The sequence below is a fragment of the Misgurnus anguillicaudatus genome, chromosome 7, assembly GCF_027580225.2.
Source record: "Misgurnus anguillicaudatus chromosome 7, ASM2758022v2, whole genome shotgun sequence".
Taxonomy (NCBI): domain Eukaryota; kingdom Metazoa; phylum Chordata; class Actinopteri; order Cypriniformes; family Cobitidae; genus Misgurnus; species Misgurnus anguillicaudatus.
The window spans coordinates 7,002,179-7,014,510 of NC_073343.2; the positions used below are offsets into that span (position 1 = coordinate 7,002,179).

The 12,332-nt window shown below is 37.1% G+C and overlaps 1 protein-coding gene across 3 annotated transcripts in view; it reads right to left on the reverse strand.

Annotated features, from left to right (window-relative positions):
- The window catches only part of bicc1a (BicC family RNA binding protein 1a), a 50,429-nt gene that overhangs the window by 27,610 nt on the left and 10,487 nt on the right, over positions 1-12,332 (reverse strand). For all 3 annotated transcript variants that reach the window (XM_055172169.2, XM_055172167.2, XM_055172166.2), the window contains exon 2: positions 8,049-8,095. In XM_055172169.2, coding sequence (XP_055028144.1) covers positions 8,049-8,095 — 47 coding nt within the window. The remainder of the gene's footprint in view (positions 1-8,048; positions 8,096-12,332) is intronic.

A 12,332-nucleotide genomic window follows, 5' to 3' on the forward strand; every position in this document is an offset into this window, starting at 1 on the left:
ACAGCAGGCTTTGGTTTTTATTTTAGCCTGACACCATAAAGGACCGAAGAACATGTTTTTTGTAATATACAACGTTAAACGTTTATTAATCTCTGTGGATTTTTTTAAATCTGTAAATCTCGTGCACAGCTGCAACACATCCGGTGATTTAAAGGTGTGAAATTACGTAAAACAGCACAGTTCAGACCAAAACCATGAAGAAACGGTGGACTACGCACACTTTTGGAATTCTAAAATACCCCCTTTCCTTCAGCGCTGGATAACATCCAAAAACAATGGATAACACTGAATGCTGGGTAACATCCAATTACTCCACCTAAAACGCACTTTAGGAATTGTAAAATATCTGACTAAACTTCATAAAAAATAGAAGACTATGCAAGTCAAAAAATTTCAATATGATCAAACTTGTCTGATCCCCTTTCCCATACAATGTAAAAAAAATGATATCAACATATATTTAACGTTACTTTAACTTAACAAATTAAGTTTTTTCAATTGTAGCCATTTTTTAAGTAATGTCAACTTATCACATCAAAACTTAAAAAAGGAGGTAACACTGACTTGCATATTTAAGTTGTTCAAACTTCATGCTGCATTGTTTATTTTAACAGTGTACAAGTGTTAATTCCGGTCCTTGAGAAACAAAACATTTTTATCTGCAGCTGTGGAAAAATGCGTGTAGTATTTGCATTAGGGACATCCCTACCAGTTAAATTCAGATATAGTGTTTCCGTTCAACAATGAAACATGTCAAGTTGGAAAGCTCTACACTTGTGACCTTGAACCAAAAGGAGGCCCAATTAAAACTGCTTAAAGAAAACCGGACACTTTAGACATGGATAAAAAAGGCGAACGGTGCCGAAAGTTTGTACAAGCATAGATCCAGTTCCAATTTCCATTTTGTGTGTTTGCGTTTTGCTGCCATGCTGCTGCGTCTTCTGTAGAGCTTCATTATTGACCTACTCTCGCTTTCTTTCTTGACTGCTTTCTTTGGCTCTGATCTGCAGATGATGGAGGTTTCTGACAGACCACACAGCAGTTTAAGGGTTTGCGGTTTATTTTTGTGACGGACCAGCACATACCTCTCAAATGGGTCTGACTATTTCAGTAAATTGGGTTAAATATACATTTAACTTCTCCTTTTCCATTCCACCACACCCACTGTAGCTCTGTCGATGAAACATATACAGCCTCAGAGAAAGAGTTTCAGACGGCAGTGACTTTGAAGCACCAGGGACGAGTCGCACGAACTCTAATGTTCATTAAGTCATTAAAAACAGCACGGTGATGGAGAACAGGGTGTTTATGTTTTATAAATGATGTGTATATGAGAGTGCATGTGCAAGAGTGATCCGTTTCCCGTTTCTTCTGTTGATTCAGCTGAGGAGGGATACGGCAAGGAGAAAAGGGTGCAAAGAGGAAAGAAAGGAATTAGGGAGGAGAGGAGTGAAAATGCATTAACTTTCTTTATAGAGGCCGAAGCGCACAGGTGCGTATGATAACACAACACCATTACAGACCCCACAGTATATTTACAGATCTATAGTGTAGCAGATAGTGGATCGTAAATTAACACGATTAAGAAATAGGGTACTAGCTGTGCACTTGCCCTGAACCTTGTATTAATAAATGAAATGAGTGTTTGCTTAATATAGCAATTTATGTTTCGCATTATATAATAAATTGTGAGGTGCAAATGTCAGAGTGTCAATGTTTCCACATTTTTCTTATAATCGAAATAATAAATAATTCAAAAAGTATGTCTGTCGTTTCAAGTCAGAGTTATTGTACAGTAGGTGTGTACACAGACATAGGCATGCCCCTCCAATCAGCTCAATGTTGCACAATGACTGAATAAATGCATTTATGGCATTAAAAAAATAAAGCATTTAAAGGGGTCATGATATTAGGAATAAAATTTGCCTCGATCTTTTGACATATAGCAGGCCTTGGTATCATTAAAAAATCCTGCAAATTTTATAGCTTAAAACGGCCATCTTTTGTTGATTTATAGCCGTAGCAAATTTAACTGCTTGTGCCATCGTTTATTATGTTGTGCTATCTGTCGATTTTCTGTGCTCTTCACTGCATCTATTATGTAAAGCTGCTTTGATACAATTACCAAATTGTGAAAAGCGCTATATAAATAAAATTGAATTGAATTGAATCTTTTCAATTACGAAAGCATTTATGTAATTGTTTTCTGGAAAAAACTGAAAATAAAAAAAAAGAAAAATGGCTGGATTAGTGATGTACATTGATAGTAGGGATGGGACCAGAGTCCTGCAACGCGTCGGGTACCCGCTGGTAAGTGTCTCAAACGGTCGGATTGTGACATTCCTAAAATTCACGGGCGGGGCCGCGGGCGGATAATTAACTCCGCGCGGGTGGGTAGTAGTGCAAATGAAAATATGTGCAAAATTTGTATGTCTAAGGATGTGCACACCAAACTTTTAAACACGACTGTTTTTTCAGCCAAGCGCTTTTTAGCTGTGATACTAAAGCTGTGAGCCGGTTGGTTGTTGTGATACTTGTCCCCCCCCTTCTCCACTGTGATTGGACGGCCGTGTGAGAACTGACATTGACGAGCGGAGCATTTCACCCAAACTTGAATCTCTTTCAACTCTCGACGCTCAGCGCCGAGTGCGGAAAAACCGTTGACCGGCGGCTTATTTGAAAAACGGCCGCGGGGGTAAAAGCTTTGGTGTGCACGCCCTAATTACCATTACACGCGGAACATATGACATTTGACCCATCACGTCATCACCACTACAACAGTGCGCGACCTTTGTTGATTCTTCTCAACAACGAACTTAAAACATGGATGTCTGATAACTTTTTACAGCTTAATGCTGGTAAAACTGAGATCTTGCTGATTGGCCCCAAATTCAAGAGACCGTCTGAACATGACATCTTCATTGATATTGATGGTGTTCAAATTAGACCTTCAAAAACTGTGCGTAATCTGGGAGTCTTGTTTGACCCCATGCTATGCTTTCATTCCCACATTAGCCAGACCATAAAATCATGTTTCTTTCACCTGCGGAACATTGTTCGTGTACACCCCTCTCTTAGCTTTCTAGATGCGGAAACTGTCATTCACGCTTTCATCACTTCAAGATTGGATTTTTGTAACTCATTATACATTGGCCTACCCACCAAAGAAATCCATCGACTACAAATGGTACAAAACTCTGCTGCACGAGCCCTAACATATAATAAAAAGTCTGCCCACATCACCCCGATCCTTCACCAACTTCACTGGCTTCCTGTCATATATCGCATCCAGTTCAAAGCACTAGTCCTGGTATATAAAGCCTGTCATGGCCCGGCACCCAAATACCTCATTGAACTAGTGCAACCATACGTTCCGACTAGGGCCCTTAGATCTAGCACTGACAATTTGCTCGTCGTACCCAGGTTCAAACTCTCAACTCTGGGTGGTAGGGCTTTTAGTGTTGCAGGCCCTATGGCATGGAATAAACTGCCACCTAATCTTCGTGCGTCCGACAACCTCCAGACCTTTAAAAAACAACTTAAAACCCATCTATTCACAATGCTCAATAAATAACTCTGCTTTCTCTGTTCAACACTTTTCTTCTTTACTTTATTTCTATAATCCATCAAAATGTATGTCTGGTTATATGTTACTTGCTTTCCTTGATTTATGTTGATCAGTGTTCGCTTGTCACCATCTGCCTGCTGCTTGTTTGTCTGTCATAATAAGCAATTGGCCTGTATATTTGTCCTATTATTTGTATTCGGCCCACATTGTGAAGCGACCTTGGGTTCTTGAAAGGCGCTATAAAAAATAAACATATTATTATTATTATTATTATTCTCGTAGCCTAGTTGGAGCGAGCGTTGCTGGACTCTGGCATAAAGTTTTGCTGTTGATAGCCGGAAGCTGAACGTCTTCTCTTAGAAAGCATTTTGAGACGAGACTTAGGAGCACAGCAGGGGTTGTGTAGGTAGGTTGTTCTTTGTCTTGGTTTTTTTATTAATATGTCTATTTGTGTATAGTTATCAGGTTCCATTTGTGCCAAAAAGCTACTTAAATGGCACAAAACAGAGCGCACTTTAGCCTGTTTCATTAGCCTACTCATGACGCTGTTGTGATGTTGAGAGAGGTACGAGATAAAAAATAAAGCACTTTAATTGGATTGATTTTAGCGTGTGTAATTTATGCGGGTACGGGTCGGGTAACGGGCCAAATATTAACGGGTCCGGGCGGGTGCGGATTTAATTTTTGATATTATCACGGGTGACGGGTCGGATCTGGCGCTGAACTTTGGGGGTACGGATGGGAACGGGTCTCCAAAATGGACCCGTGCAGGACTCTGGATGGGACGATTACCGGTTTCATGATTAACCATGATAAAATGTCCCGACGGCTAGTATTATCGTTTAAAATGTAATTATCATTACAACCATGTTTGATTACCGTGATTTGAAAACTTTGACGCAGGCGCACACATGCAACAGTTTTTTGCACAAGAAGGCATTTAAGGGATAATGTATTGTATTCATTCACGGTAAACTTATTAGACAGATTTATTTATTTTTTACCACAGAAATAATTTCAGGGAAATGAAATATTAAACTGTGATTTTCAAAAATAAAACTTGTTCAAATGTTCTTTTTGAACATTTCCATATTATTTTAACAAAACCATGATAATATTGATAACCGTGATAATTTTGGTCACTATAATCATGATATAAAATTTTCAAACCGTCCCATCCCTAATTGATAGCTTTTATTTTTCATATGATCTGCCTGCTCCAGGGGCCTAATGTAAAAATGAGGCGTTCACACAAAATGAGCATGGAAATGTGCAATTTTCCATGCACATATCAGGATTTATAAAAACTAAACTTGCTGTAATCAAGTATGCACCATATGGGGGTTCTAGGCTAGGGATAATAATTAAATTGCTAAAAATTAACGGTGGTCGAAAAAGCAAAGTCATGCACGTATGTGCGGCACCTGCGCAAAACACATACAGCAGGAAAAAAAAATGAAGCGAGCGCGCAGAAGTTAAACTAGCCATGTTCACTACGATGCTGGATGCCAATCACATATCTGGGCTTTTAACGTCATGCGAGACAAGGCTGACTGCAAATGCAATGAAATGGCATACCTGTCAACCCTCCCGTATTGTACTATTCTTTCCCGCCATCATCCAGTTTAAATCATTTCCCGTATTTCTCCCGTATTTTTAGTCTATTTATAAAAAAAATCCTCTGGCCATATTTGATGTTTGCTACATTCACCTCCGGTAAAGCAGGCGGCAGTATATCTGTAACAAACAAACTTTGCGTGTAGGGAAACAATGCTGTTTGTGCTTTAGTACTTCTCTCAGAAGGTGTTTAGAAATGCAACGTCTGCGACCTACAGTATGTGTATAACAAGTCACTTGCAGATGCAAGAGAGCCATACAAACAATGAAGGTATACACGGCAAAAAATGACTTACTATTTTTGTCTTGTTTTCAGTGCAAATATCTAAAAATTCTTAAATTAAGGTATATTTTCTTCATTAGATAATTGACCTAAAAAAATATGTCTAGTTTTTAGACAAAAAATATCAAATTTAAGTGAAAAACATTCTTAACCCGTTGGCAGTTTTTTGTGCTTATTTTAATAATGTGGACAGGTATGTTATAGGGTCAGATACAGAAAATGCAAAAACGGTTTGCCTACTGAAACAAAAACCCTATCTAGAGAAGCCTGCAAGCCTAGCATTAAAACGCTGCTTACGCTGTTACACACAAGGAAGAAGATCAGCGGCTATTTTTTAACGAACAGATAAAATCTAATCTTAAATTCTGGCAAGAAATTGTAAAATGTAACACTATGATCTAGAGGTGGGCAATACAGCCCCAAAATTACACTGTAAAACATTTCTGTAGAAATTACAGTATTACTGGGTATTACTGGCAACGAGCTGCCAGTAACTTAATGTAGATTTTACATTTATGTTATTTACTGGCAACAGTTTGTTCAAAGTTAAATGAACATGAAACATTTTCAGTCTTTATCTTCTACAGTAAGTTACTGGCAACCAGCTGCATAATTACAGCAATTTTTTTTACAGTGTATATTATTATATTTTAAGAATTTTTGCAGTAATTTATGACTGTATAAAAACATGGAAAAGGGCATTTTCCATCCAATGAGCTGTCATTGATGACAGACTAGCTAATACAAATTGTAAATCCATTGTCAAAAGGTGGCAGCAGCAGCATTAAAGTGCAATAGTAGGCTAGTGACACGATCAGATAGCATGAGTCAAATGCATGAATGAAATGGTATGAAAATTCACAAAAATCACAATGACACTACCACATATTTTCTACTGGTTTCCCATGCACTCCCAACAAATCCCAGTAACTCAAGTCATTAGCCAACCATTTAAAATCGATTTTACAGGTAAGTGCACTTTTGTGCATAAACATCAAATAAATATCATTAATTGTGGCATATTTGTAGTAAAATTTTTATCGATGTGCTTGTGACACATTGTTTGGGTGTCTGCGACATGAATAAAACACAATACACTTATAAAGTCCATCTGAGAAGCTTATTTGCACTAAAACTGCAGTAGTAGCAGGCTAGCAAAAGCATGCAGGCTGTCAATCATAGAAGTGGGCGGGACACAGAGGCAGGCCGAATGCTTTAAAAGGGGACGTGTTTCAATCAGAGGATAAAAACAATCATAAATTACTTAAATTAGTATGTTTTTTAGCAAAAGAAAAAAAAACGAATATTATAAGTGCACCTCAGGGAACATAATAAAATAATTTATAAATAAATTTTTAAATCATGTCACGTCCTCTTTAAATATTCACATGAATTAACAGCCCCAACATATGAACAATTCTTATAAAATCAAACACAGATGAGGAAGGCAAAACACAGGAAAAGTCATCAAACATAGTTAGATTGTAATAAGACACCGAACAGGGAGTTACAGACTGAAAGTGTGATGTCATATAGGAAACCAGTTAGACAGTCACTTTCAATATAGAGAATGCTTTGTGTTTTACTTTGATATACTACAGTACATAAAAACACAAATTTCTTTCTCAATTGTTCAAGTAAACTGCAAAAATCAAGACATACAGTATATAGCAACTGACAGAAATTATTTCTGTGCCTATATTGCATCAATACTGTTTATTTTTCAGACGTGATGGGCAGAAATAAAGTATCTGGTATGAAAAACACTTCTAATTCAACCAACCACAGGAACCAGAACTTCTGCCTCTTTTAAACAATTCAGGAATATTTAATCTCCGTCCATGTTATTTGATGCTTAAAATACTGTAAAATACACTTCATCAGATCAAATTCCATTCAGGATAATATACATTTGGTTGACAGAACTGCCCACTGACTGACATTTTGCTAAAACCAAAAATAAAACACAACTAAACATCATCTCTAAAGGCTTTCTGGATCAGCATGGAAAGAAAGCAAAAGTGCACGTGAGGACAGAAACCAGTAACCAAAACTGCAACCGGAGTAAAGCTGGACACAGACTGTAAGCAAACCACATGCATCTGAGCCAAACCAAGACTATTCTGATGATTTCATCCCTTGTTATATTTGTGTATTAGAAACTTATTAAGGGATAATAGTTTCGGAAATGAGTACAATTGCTCCAGTAATGATACAAACTATAAACCTTTTGGTATGGATCCTTCATCAATCTTTAATCAGATTTACTGTGCGCTTTAATAATCTCCAATCTCAATGAAACACACAATAAAACACAAGTATGCTATTTCAATTGAGATAATAGTTGTGTTCAGATTTATAAAACAGATTCCAGCTTCTACATATCCTGCTTTGGAACAGATGCTGGATTTGTAAATACGTTGAGTATATTTACATTTATGCATTTGGCAGATGTTTCGTCCAAAGCGACATACAGTGCATTCAGAGTATATTTTATCAGTATGCGTTTTAATTAAACAGTGTAATTCCCTGTGTTTTGATCTGCTATCCCAATGAAAGTCTCACATATTAGTGTCTCACCTTTTGAAAAAAATCCTCTCCTCCATTTATCCTCCCCTCACTGGCTGCTGCAAAAGAAGACACAAAGAGAAAAATTATTTACATCACAATTAGAAAGACACAATTATTTTTGCACATTGTTTTATCATGTACATTTAAGTTAACTATGTACATTTACTTGGACACACACACACACACACACACACACACACACACACACACACACACACACACACACACACGCAGACACATATACAAACACCAAAATCTTCAAAAAATAAAGAGCTCAGATGCAAAACCCTCTAAGCGAATCTGACATGTTTTCTCGTAAATGAACTTTATTATCAGTCTCTTATGTTTAGTAATTTCAATTTAAAGGATTAGTCCATTTTCTTAAAAATAAATACAGATAATTTACTCACCACTATGTCATCCAAACTCTTGATGTCTTTCTTTGTTCAGAAGAAATTATGTTTTTTGAGGAAAACATTCCAGGATTTTTTTATGAACTTTAATGGACCCCAACAGGTAACAGTTTTAATGCAGTTTAAAATTGCAGTTTCAACAGAGTTTCAAGTACTCTAAACGATACCAAACGAGGAATAAGGGTCTTATCTAGTGAAACGATTGTCATTTTTACAAAGTAAAATAAAAAATATGCACTTTTAAACCACAACTTCTCTTCTTCCTCTGGCTGTGTGACGAGCCAGCGTGACCACACATAATTGCTTAATGACGTCGAAAGGTCACGTGCTCTATCTTACACCCGGCGCAATGCAGTGCGACGCAAGTGTCTTTTGCTAGTTTCCACACTGTGCAATGATAATTTTCACGTTTAGCGCCGCTAAATTTGCGCCCCCTTTTGCGCTCATGGGTATTCTGGTCTGAAAACGATGTGTGTTCAGGCGCATTGTTGGCGCGTTGCTATTTTGAGGCAACTAAAATAGTTTACGCCATTGACCAACAAAAACCTGGTCTAAAGTCAATGTTTTTTGTACTTTAAAGAACGCATTAGTAATATGCGCCTAAACGGGACTACAACGCGGGTTTGCTTAACACACACATGAATGCGCAGCAGCACAAAAACGCTTTTAAATATGAAAGATTAAAAAATTTAATGTAAAAGATTATTATTGAGTCTCTAATTATGGATTAATTATGAGACGTTAGAAGGCACAAAGAGCTGCTTCACCTGCAGCCTGGTAAGTAAATAAATGCTTTGCTTTAAACAAATGCATCTGTTTTTAAATGTTTTTTTAAAATGCTACCTCACTGATTTATTGTATATGATGACTCTGTACCTGTGGATATGGTGAGATGAGTAACATTTTTAAGTAATGCTTAAAAAAACTGACGCTGTCCAAGTGCTGAACCTTGCGGAGAGCCGTTTGTAAATTCTTTATCTCCTGTTTGTTACAAATAAAGTATTTTTACAGTACAAAACTTTTCTTACATACTTTCAAATTATTTTTTGATGATATTGGATAGCCATACATTTAAAGCAATAAAAAGCCTGCTTTTTTACGTCCATGACTAAAAGAAAACGTGTTTTAAAGGTTTTAATGAAAAAATAACAATTTCAATACAAGTAAAAAACAACACAATTATTAAACATTAATCTTAAACTGGGGATCTTCTTCCTCCGCTTAGTTTTTCAGTTTACAAAGTGTGTCATCTAAATAGGGATTAGACATAGCGCCAGCGCAACTGGCTTTTAAAGGGGATGAGAGCTGAGACTCTCATTGGTTTATTGCACGTTACGCCCAAAATACTCCCATTAATCATTAAAAAAATAGGACCAACCCTTTTCGACCATGCGCTCAGCGCACAAACCATTTTTCCCGTCGTTAAATTAGCAAAAGTGGATTCGGACATGCCCATTTAGAGGTTGCGCTTTAGACATTGCCCTATATATTCGATAAACCTAATTTAACCGTGTAAAAAACTCTTGCACCTTGACGCATGCATGCCTTCGTTCATCCAATTCTTCTTCCGTGCACTTAAAGGAAAGCGTTTAACATTTTGCCATCAAAGCTGGTATCTGGATGGTCTGAGCCAAAAAGTATTTAATGAACATATAATATGTACCGAGGGCATTCGGTCAACATCATTACCTACTTTTTATGACAGAGGTGGTGTTTAGCGGCTTTTCAAATAGATTTCAATTCCTGCCAGAGAAAAGACGCACATATGAAACACTAACACGTACAAGGATCAGGCAGCAGCAATCTGATTGCAGTCTGATTAACATAAATGTCTTGCACATGCTTGTTACTCTATAATAACAGACAAACACACACACACACACACACACACAGCTGGATGAGTTGAATGTCACTGACTGAGACATAGATGATAAATCAAGATCTCATAAATCTACTTAAAAACACTTCAGCTCACAATCCCACCCTGAAGCACGGTGCATGCTGCATATGACTAGTGCATGTAAAGCATGTGTTAAGGCTTATTTCTGACACTAGATTAACTCCGTTTAAACTGTAACTAAAGTGACCTATATCAATTTTCACTTTTATCAGATTTTAAAGTACTTAAAAATGTACCAAAGTCATTAAACTTGGATTTAATAGAACTTTAGTATAGTCTCTAATCACAGCACAGGTGTGGTGGACACATTTGGTTCCTAGGAAAATCTGATAATATGCTTGCTTTAGTGGGACGTTGGGTCTCCAAATGTTTGGTCAAGAATGTCCTACTGAACAGAATAAAACATCTCAAGTCATGTCAAAGGAGCTGCAAACTTATCTAATGTCTGCAAGCTATCTTCTGCACTTTCATTATGTAGTTTGGAAGTATGGATTTCATAGAGGTCAGAACAACAAACCTCAAATAAAAGGAAATAAAAATGACCCCTAAAGCCACAAACAAAAGCACGCCCGCACATCTTTTCATGACTTTTAGTGCAATTCCACATCACCAAAGTTCTTCATTTTGAGCCCGCATTAAAAAATAATCATCCAGCCCTCATGCACACGCAGCCAATGGAGCAAGGCAGAGATTGATACGGCGACGATGAAACTTTGAAAATTCTTTTGGGGAAAAGTGAAAATGCATTATCATAGTTTCTCAACAGTACGAATTGGCACGTGTGAGGAGAGAAAAATGTGAAACAAACAGCGATGGACACAGAATCAGATATTTTTATTTAAGTTTCAAATACTATGCATTTGGTAGATGCTTTTATCAAAAGTGACATTCAAAGTGTGCATTTTTATCAGTATGCACACTCCCTGAAAATCAAATCCACAATATATGAGCTGCTTAACACGTATTAGTAAAGCCATCTAATAATTGTATGTAATTTTATGTGCAAACACTGATAACATTAGTTTTGTTAAACACTAGAATACTGTCATGAACTTCAGGAAAGTCTGACCCAGAGTCTGGTTCTCGGGTGAAGTGAGGACAGCGGAAAGCTGAGTTCAATCTAGAAAGTTGTGAAATCAGAGAAAGCCCACTTCACCTCTCTCCTATCGGATGTTGTAATTTGAAACAGTTTTTAAAGATATTTGGACAATTTCGTATCCGTGCAGCAGGAATACAAGTACAGCCAGCCATTCATCTATAACAAGAACAACATGTGAGAGATTAACACCTTTGACCTGGATGTACTCCTTCTGCTGACAGATGAACCCAACCAGGAGATGAAGTATTAGTTCACCACAAAATGAAAATTATCTCGTGACTGATATGCCGTCCCATCGTACACGATGTCCTACACTGATAATCTCTGGTGAATGCGTATTGGCCGCTAACGGAAGCTAGTTATTAGTTTATAAAGTTTTAAATATGGATATTTTTCCTACAAAATCATATTACCCTCAGAAGAAAGGATTAATCAATTTTCATAAGAAAAATTCCTGATATTTACTCACCCATGTCATTCAAGATGTTTATTTCTTTTTTCTTTAGTTGAAAAGACATTGATTTTTTTAAGGAAAACATTAAAGGGTTTTTCTCCATATATCTATGTATCAATGGTTTGAAGGTCCAAATTGCAATTTCAAAGCTCATGCCCTCATCTCCCAAAATGAAGGATTCGTTTAAACCTATTTTTTACAGTCTATGGTTTAAACTTGACACACACGCGCAGCCCAAAGCCTGGCTCGTAATTTAAAACAAACTTTATGACTTTTTAACTACAACTTCTTGTCCTGCACTAGCCCTGGGATGCGCATGCGTGACCTTACGTAATATGTGATCACGTCGAAGTGTCACGCATTACCATCATTAACTGACACAAAGACATTAATTAGTATTATTCCACATAGATTTGCATACGTCATG